Here is a 9,926-nt window from a genome sequence, read left to right on the forward strand (position 1 = left end):
CGGTTTACCCTCCAATGTCAGATGTATGTTGTCAACAGGGATTTTTGAGATCACTATGTATTTGGTTTTGGTTTTATTTATATTTAACACAATTACTGTATGCGATTTTAGATTTTCTGTAATACTTATACAATAATATGAAGAGTACAGGGGAAAAACAAGGAATGCCACTTTTTCATGAATTTTGGCTTTTCTCGCCATGTGGTAGGCAAAACTGAGTACTATCGACTGGACTATCGATTCAGAACAATAACTAGAAAGATCAAAATATATTATCAAAAGATAATGTCATAAATGAATTTTTTGAAATGTCATTTATAAGTGTTAAATTTGTAAAAATTATTGTAAAAATAGATAAAACACATTAAAAAAGTAATGATAATGCTCATAAAAAACGAAGTCCCACCAGAGAAGTCCCATAGAAAACGTTTTGCAATCATTTCTTGAATTTCTTGAATTTTATGAGAAATTTTCGTAGGTCCGAAAAACAACATGTAATATTAACTGAATTAGTGAGAAGAGGAGCTCACTCTCCTCTTCTCGAGGAGCGAGACAGATGAACGAAAAAAACTTTATTTGATTCCTTTTTGTAAATTTTAAAATTAATTAGTGTTGTTTAAGACAATCAAAATTGAACCCTCACGCACAAGTACGTGCAACTTCAGTGAGGAACTGAGTTTATTATATGTATAATTTATTTTCTACGAATAAACTCCATTATTATTATATTATATTATTATTATTATTATATTATTTATCAGTCTATATAATTTTTTTAAGAATTTGTATCCAGGCGAAGGATCAGGATTGTCCGCACGCCACTTGACAAAAATAAGGAATGTTAGCATTTTTTTGGTGCATTATTAAATTAATAATTTAATGTAGATTAATATTATATTAAGATTATAGACCAATAATTGCTAGAATTCTGCTAAGAATCTCCTAAGTAGTTTTTAGATATCATAAGAATTAAACCTTTATTGGTGTATCTCAATATGTATAAAATGTGACATTCCTTGTTTTTCCCCAGTACCCTTCATATGGTTTGTAGGTTTTTTAAAACGACTAAACTTGTTAATGCAATATCTCAGGGGAAAACGAAGACATCTGTGCAAACTCCAAGTCACTTAAAAGACTGAAACTCATACTTTAAGATAGTTAAAATAGTTTCTGCGAAAAAAATTAGCTTCCCCAAGAAGCAATATTAAAAAAAAACTTGAGAGTAACATCTCATCCCCCTGTAGAAGTAAAAATACAAAAACTATCTTTAATAAAGGTATGTCTTATAAATAAGATATACTTGTTAACACAATTACAACTATTTATTACTATTTGTGCTGTAAAGATATAGACTGAAAATAAAATCCCTTACAAAATAACTGGTTTTAAAATATTATCTAATATGATACAAATATTTGAACAAGAAATGTATTGAATTAGTTTTTGATACAGAAGTATAATAAAATTCAATTGTTATGTACAAAGTATACAAAATATGGATTTAATTATTTTTTATTGTTTAGATTTTTTTAAATAAAATGAACCCTCTAATTGAAATTTATTCAAAGATTTCATACACAAATTGTAAAAAAATAACTACAGAAAAAAATACATTTCTTTTTAATGACTTTTATTGAACCAACAAACAATATTACAATATTTGATAACAACTTTAACCGAATGGCAGAACTATTTAAAAACTCAATAACTACCGAACTAAGTTCTTCTTCTTTTGGCAATATAACCCTGGATGGGTCTTTGGGTATAATCCCGCCATTAATTCCAGACATATTGGCAAAACAAGGCTCTAGAAAAACCTTTCAAGGTCCAGAACCTTTCTCTAGCATCACTAAAGATGATAATATGAATAATGAGGTTCCGAAAGTGTAGAAATGGCTGCAAAGGAATCATCAAAAGAAATTGAGATAAAAATTGAATTACTTGAATAATTTGATGAACCTCAATGAACAAGAGATCAAAACGGTCACTGAAATGATGACTGGAAATTGCCATTTAAGAAGCCTTCTATAAAAACTAGGTAAGGTGCCCTAGCTAGGGTGCAGAAATTGTAAAATGGAAGAGGAGACAGCCATATACATACTATGCCATTGCAATGTGCTAAGCGTAAGGCAGGAATTCACTGGTCAACTGAGGTTTGAACCAAAAGAGATCCTAAAACTACCAATAAGAAAACTGTTAGCTGTTGAGGCCACAGAACTTATTAATATAAGAGTTTCAGGGAAAAACCAAGGTGTGGTACAAAGGCCTTACAACCAGGTTTGATCGAAGCAAAGATCAGTGGGATATGTGCATTTTATCAATGAAATTCAATATTTTTAAAACATTCTTCTGTCAAAAATTAGTATTTTTGCACCTACTCGGTCAACAAGACAAACCCAAACTTTTTACATAAGCTTCCATAGATATAACTATACTTACAACAATTTTTTACCACAAACACTTAGACTTGCGAATTCTCTAAATGACTTAAATATATTCTGCAATTCCTTGGATAGATTTAAAAACCATTTGTTGAACATACAATGTTAACGATATAATTCTATCAGCAATTTTTAATCTCAAACTTTGTTTGTTTTTTTTTATATCATAATGTTCTTTTTTTTCCTTTAACTTATTAGCTTTGTTATCCAATAGATATTGTAATATTTGTTCTTTGTGTTGACACTGTTTATGTTTTTGCTTCTGTCTTTGTAATATTTTTATTTGTAATAATATTTTCTGAATTGAGCTTGCCCGTAAATAAATAAATAAATTCCAGAAGTCGCTACAGATAAAATGTTTTAACAACCCATTAATCATTCAGAATTAGCTGACGGATATTATACAGTTAAAATAATTAAGATGATAATGATTTAATGAGTGAAATTTAAAGTTTTTTCTACTTTAATGACAAAAAAAAACAAGCTCATTATCAGAACCCAATTAAAAATTATGTTGCACATCATATTTGGAACATTAGGCATTTGGTTGAAAAATCTCATTTTTGTTGGCAAAAAATATATTAATTTGTCTGGACTAAATTACAGTTCTGTTTATCTTACAAGGGATATGTTACTATCAACACTCACAGTGTTGCCAAACTGAATTTTGTTAAAAATGTATAAACATTTTCAATTTCTTTGCAACACGAAAATGCAGGGGCTACATAATACTCTGGTTAAATCGGAGAGTGCAGGAAGAGTCTATACCGGCTTTGGTCTATACTTTGGGCCTTCCCGAATTGCAAAGAAAGAAATGTCACGGATGAACTAGAGCCATCTACCAAAAATCAAAATAAGTTATCAATCGAAGTAGCGCAGAAAACGACAATAAATATCGTCTCCATACCACCAGATTGACAACAGGTGCACCGAGAGAACAATTTCTTTTCTCCTAAAACACCGATTTCTTTGAGCAATATTTCTTAAAAGTTACCATATCCTATTAACTTAAACACACCGGTTCACATATAAAGAAACGAGTTTTTTAAACACAACTCAATAATTTCTTACAGATAATTTCTTCAATACTAAGAAATGCATTAATGGTTATATTTAATTTTCTTATCCTAAAGTTTTTATTTCTTAAATTGAAAACTACAAATAATTTGCAGTATAAGAAATATAATGTTAAAAGTTAATCCATATTTATATTTGTGAACAAGAAATTTTCTTGCAATCAAATAAATATTTTAAACCACAAGAAATAATTCTTCAGAAATACCCTCTGTAGTAACTGTGGTTATAAAATAAAAACTTTGTCATTAATGCCGAAATTTTACTTGCAAAGAGATTTTCTTCCACAAAAGAATTGCACAGATTAACTATTTATGATTTAGTCGTCAGTGTTTGTCAAGATGGCGTGATATGTTTATGTTCATATAGATGGATGTTGGATTTATTGGTGTTCTTTAAAAATTAACGGATATTTTGAAGGTACGTACATATATAGGTGTTAAATAAAAGTAAATTGAGTAATTTCAGATGTAATAATAATATTGTTGTGTATCCGAATGGTTAAAAAAGAAACATAATAGTATCTTTATATGCTTTTTAGGTATAATGATCGACGACTCTGAAATAAAGGGGCTTATTAATCTAACTGGGAAATATGCCACAATTTAAAGCTGGGACAGAATGATATAATATATGTATAGCTTCAGAACAATATTAAGAAAGGAGTTATTAACCAACTGCGGGGCCTTCCAGAAATGGTAGAACTTCACAAAGTACCTTTTTAAAAATGTGTATACTTATGTAGGTATCAACTAAGTATAATAGGTTTCTTGAATGTATCGTCTTCTATAAAATATACAATACAACGCTATATCAAACATGGCGGTTGAAACGCTGAGGATGTTTTCTGTTAATTTATTTGAGATAAAGAAATCAGTTAGTCTAAAAGAAATATATGTTTATGGTTAAGAAATGTTATTGCCGAAAACCGTGAATTAGTTAATATGTATTAAATGACTTAGATGTAAACTAATAATACTTTCCCGTAATAAAATTTCTTAATGACTAGGTATGCTGTCTCTTTTAGATTATAAGAAAATTACATATTATTATGTCTGCTTCAATGTTTTACATTGGTTGTATTTTCCCTCTTGTTTTAGCTAAACAATGTTTATTGTGTGAGTTAATATTATACAGATAAATAATTAATATCTCATTAACAAAAAGGAAAAAATAAGCAAAGATGTGTAGGTTAAATAATGCCATGTTTGAACTAAATATGATTGATTATTATTAGTATTAATAGTTCTTATGTGGGGCCGTGTATTTGTTTTTTTTTGTATTTCCTAAATTTATCAAAATTAATATCTATAGATATCTTTATAAAAAAGTTTTTATTAAAGTAAGTTTACTCTTTCTACATAACGATTTTGTTTTAGTGAATTGCTGATATACAAAGTGCTATTAACAAAAGAAGGAAAATTTGAGGAAGTTGGATTTGCCTCTCCATCCTTTTATTGTTGTGTAGAAGCCAGTGGTTCTAAGAGTGGAGAAAATATTTGTATGTAATAATAACATTTTATATCTTGTTTTACTAATAAATAATGATTTTACCTTAACACAATGATTTATTTCGCCGTATGTACCTAATATCACTTTATTTTCAAGAAATATTAACTTAACTCTAAATATACGTTTATCTCTGCGAAATATATTTCTTAACATTAAATACATTAATTATTAATAGTAAAATAATAATATTCCTTACTAAGAAATATTATTGCTCAGAAAGAATAGTTTTGTAATGTGTAGAAAATATATTTTTATGACTAATAAAATTAATTAACATCAAGTGTAATTTCTTTCTGATAAATGGGTTTGAAGTTTGCCAGAAAGTGATGATTCAATCATGTTTAAGATATATTTCTTTGGCTATAGTAGAATTTATTTGAAATATTTTAGAAAATTATATCTTACATACAAAGATATATTTCTTAGGCAATATGCCAAGTCGATTTTTCTTAAATATTAATAAAGTTTCTTTATGTCAAGAATTTTTTTCTCTCGGTGTGGAATACTTTCTTTGGTTACACCTTCTGAGATTTTCAAAATTTATAAATCAAACAGGATGCCGAGGAAAGGAACCAAAGAAAGTATTCCACCTGTTGTCAATCTGGTGGTATGGAGACTATATTTATTGTCGCTTTCTGTGCTACTTCGATTGATAACTTACTTTGAATTTTGTTATTTTGAGTGTAAATTTTCCCAGCGATTTCCGAGGGTACAATACCAGAGACTAATTAGTCTTACTTGAGTTAACACATTCACTGACGACCATACTACTGTGGCGTTCTCGGCTCTGTATACCCTGGGCCACATGGGCAGGATGGCCCTAGCTTTTCTGGGGTGCTTTAAACTGTATATTGTCATCCAATGTATGCAAAATGTAATGTACAACATCTTCACGTCTGGTCCCCAATAAAAATTTTTATATGGGTTCCCATGTGTGCCGACCAAACCATAGTGGCCTGATGTGCAGGTTTGTGGACAACGATGTTTTTAAGTAGTCAGCACCTGCGGTTCTCTTCAAATTTTACACCGCCAGTGAAAGGGTTAAAAAGAAGATACTTTGTCATATTTGTTATTTAAACCTAAAATATTTGAAAGAAACGATTAATCAATTTTAAAGTTAAAATCAATTTTATTTAATGAGTATAGTAGAGAAGAGAAGAGTAAATTTTTATTTGCATAAATTTTTTAACATACCTAATTGAGCAAATAACGTCACATTATTAAGTAATCATAGATTAATCACATATTAAAAAAATATATAATTATCATAGATTAAAATATATTAACAGCACAAATTAAACATGCTGATCAAGGCTGATAGGCAGATCACAGTAGGTAGGGCTCAACGTTAACCAGGTGTTGAAAAACTTTTCTTTTATAGTATGGTATAGTTAGACCCAAACCCAGACATCCAAAGTGAAAGTTATCCTCCAACACCAAATTGTTCTATATGGTCCACATAATGTTCAGAAAAAAGTCACACCATTTTGAGCGTCGGGTTTGGGGGGGAGAGGGGGGAGAAATCTGTAAATTCGTAGTTTTTTACGTTTTTCATCAATATTTCTAAAACTATGCGCTTTAGCATGAACAACCTTCTATACAAAATTATTCTACATTAAATTTGAAATAAAAAATGTCCTATGCATAACCCTTCTACAATGAACGGTTTCAAAGTTATGGAGGTAGTATAATATAATTGGTCCAAAAAAAGGCCGAACCCAGACATCCAAAGTAAATGGCCCACATACTGTTCAGTAAAAAGTTACACCATTTTGAGCGTCCGGTTTAGGGGGGAAATGGGGGAGAAGTCGGTAAATTAGTAGTTTTTTTAAGTTTTTCGTCAATATTTCTAAAACTGTGCATTAGCGTAAAGAATGTTCTATAGAAAAATGTTCTACATAAAAGAACATCGCACACATCTTATGGAAAATATAATGTCACTCAAATTCAATAAAATTTATACCAATAGATTCGTTTTAAATTAACGATCAAATCTTATCATTGCGCCAACTCTCTATTTTCAAAAATAAGAGCAGAAATTGATATAAATAAATCTGAAATCAAATGGGTAGGTACATAAGTTAGAGAGAGAAAAAATATTTTAAATTACTCAGATTTTCGGTACTCCATAAATCAGCGGATTAGTTTCATTAATCCGCTTAGGCCCAGCGGGATTTAAGCTGTTATGAATAGCACTCAGAGCAATAATGATTGTAAACTAACATTTTATGGACTCCAAAAATGTGATTTCGATAAACTTTAATTGCAATTTGCGCCGTAATTAATCATCATTAAGAGTTGGCGCAATGATAAGAATTGATCGTTATATTAAAACGAATCTAATCGTATAAATTTTATTGAATTTGAGTGACATTATATTTTCCATAAGATGTGTGCGATGTCCTTTAAAACAAAAAAGATTCTATACATAATTGTTATAAAATCAACGGTTCCAGAGTTACGAAGGGTGAAAAGTGGAGGTTTTCGATACTTTTATATTTACCGATTTCTCCCCCCTTTCCCCACCAAACCCGACGCTCAAAATGGTGACTTTTTTCTGAACATTATGTGGACCATATAGAACAATTTGGTGTTGGAGGATAACTTTCACTTTGGATGTCTGGGTTTTTGGTATAGTTATACCATACATTGCCCAAAAAATATAAAAAGTATCGAAAACCTCGACGTTTCACCCTCCGTAACTCTGGAACCTTTGATGTTATAACAATTATGTATACAAGATTTTTTGTTTTAAATTTCATGTAGAACATTTCTGTATATAACATTGTTTACGCTAAAGCAAAGTTTTAGAAATATTGACGAAAAACGTAAAAAAACTACTAATTTACCGACTTCTCCACCATCTCCCCCCCACCCCCAAACCGGACGCTCAAAATGGTGAAACTTTTTACTGAACAATATGTGGACCATGCAGAACAATTTGGTGTTGGAGGAAAACTTTTACTTTGGATGTTTGGGTTAGGCCATTTTTTGGACCAGTTATACTATACTACCTCCGTAACTTTGGAACCATTCATTTTAGAAAGATTATGCATAGGGCTTTTTTTATTTCAAATTTAATGTAGAACAATTTTGTATAAAAGGTTGTTCATGCTAAACCGCATAGTTTTAGAAATATTGACGAAAAACATAAAAAATTACGAATATTCCGATTTCTCCCCCTTCTCCCCCCCAAACCCGACGCTCAAAATGGTGTGACTTTTTTCTGGACATTGTGTGGACCATATGGAACAATTTGGTGTTGAAGGATAACTTTCACTTTGGATTTCTGGGTTATGCCATCTTTTCGATTAACTATACTATACTATTAAGCTATACCCTACAGCCACATGAGTGACAATTACAGTACTGTAAGAGCAGTAAAATGAAGCTCGAATAATGGGTCCTACACTGAGTATAGTAGTATATTTACAGCGCTGTCTGGCTATCCACTGTACTCACTGTAGGACCCATTTTTCAATCTTCATTTTAATGCTCTTACAGTACTGTAATTGTCGCTCGTCTGGCCGTAGGGTTATAGTTTATTTCCTGTTGAATGTCAGATTGTAGACTGTTGTAAAATTTAACACATGCATACAAAGGATTTCTCTCTGTTAGAGACAATCTGTGAAGTGGGAAATTCAAATTAAGGCTTCTTTTATTATATTCATGATTTATAAGCAGGTGATAAAACAAAGTAAAGTTTTTAAAGAGCAACATAATAAATTCATACATACATAGCTGAGAAAATGAATATATTAAGTGATTTGAATCAGCCTCTACAGGATTCTTTGGCCTTTATCCTAATATCACCCGCACTACCTTTTTTGGACTATGAAGACAGTTGAGCTATCCACTCCAGCACCCCAGAAGATTATTACTTATCACACATAACAGAATAAAAGTTTGCATAAGATACTGATAGTAAGATTCCCTGGTCTAGATAACTTTTCAAGACTCTCGATGGGCTCCGATCAGTTCAGGTTCTGGTGAATTTGAAGACAGACCAAGGAACCTAACTGATCTAGTAGGTTCTGTGTTTAGTTATAGACGATTGACTGTATCTGGGCTATAATGCCAAGGTGGTTACAGTTGATGTTTATAAATAAAGTACAGTTATTGTGTGGCATTGAAATAAGTGGGCCACTTAAAAATGTAAATTTTCACCACTTTTGTCTGAAGTAGATAAATAGATAAGTAGAAGAAAAACCTCTTTACCTGACTTTTCCTCCGCAAAACTGGCACTCGGGTCCCTGCCACCCATCGCTGCAGACACAAGTGTTGTTTGTGCAAATACCATTGCCACTACAGCTAGGATTGCTACACTTCGCATATACATTAGAAACTAAAGACAAAACACCAACAATCACCAAACAACATAGTATAGCCCTTCTGGCGTAATATTTTCGTCGATATTTGGATTTAAATAAAAATAAAAACATTTGCAAAATTTCTATCATGTTTCTTTCATTCTCATACGTCACGAAGAAAAACTTTAAATTCACATTTTCGAATTGTTAGAAAAAAATAGTCTTGAATAATAACATTATACAACTAATGGAATGATATTACTGTGAAATAATTAATCGAAAATTGATAAATACGGTAAAAAACAGTTTGCACTTTGATGTTAAGTGTATTTCATTATTTTGACATTAATGGCAGTAGATGGGAAATGTCACTGCGAATGTCAAAATTGACAGAGGGAAATCAATGTTCTGTGGCACTGTGCTCAAAAATAAAATTTTGAAAAAATACCTTCAGTTTTAAATTAGATAACTAATTTTAAAGTTTGTTTTCTTTATCGTGTCATAATTAAATTTATACTATTGAACAAATGTTTCTAAAACCTCTTAAAAGATATATTTACTCAACTGTTAAAAGTTTAATCAGCTTAAA

General features: G+C 30.6%; 1 protein-coding gene across 1 annotated transcript in view; it reads right to left on the reverse strand.

Moving 5' to 3' along the window:
- LOC114333431 (attractin) overlaps positions 1-9,672 on the reverse strand; it is a 50,677-nt gene extending 41,005 nt beyond the window's left edge. Inside the window, exon 1 of the mRNA XM_028283301.2 lies at positions 9,246-9,672. Coding sequence (XP_028139102.1) covers positions 9,246-9,487 — 242 coding nt within the window. The 5' untranslated portion in view covers positions 9,488-9,672. The remainder of the gene's footprint in view (positions 1-9,245) is intronic.
- Positions 9,673-9,926: the final 254 nt, after the last annotated feature.

Source organism: Diabrotica virgifera, chromosome 3 (assembly GCF_917563875.1).
Source record: "Diabrotica virgifera virgifera chromosome 3, PGI_DIABVI_V3a".
Lineage (NCBI taxonomy): Eukaryota > Metazoa > Arthropoda > Insecta > Coleoptera > Chrysomelidae > Diabrotica > Diabrotica virgifera.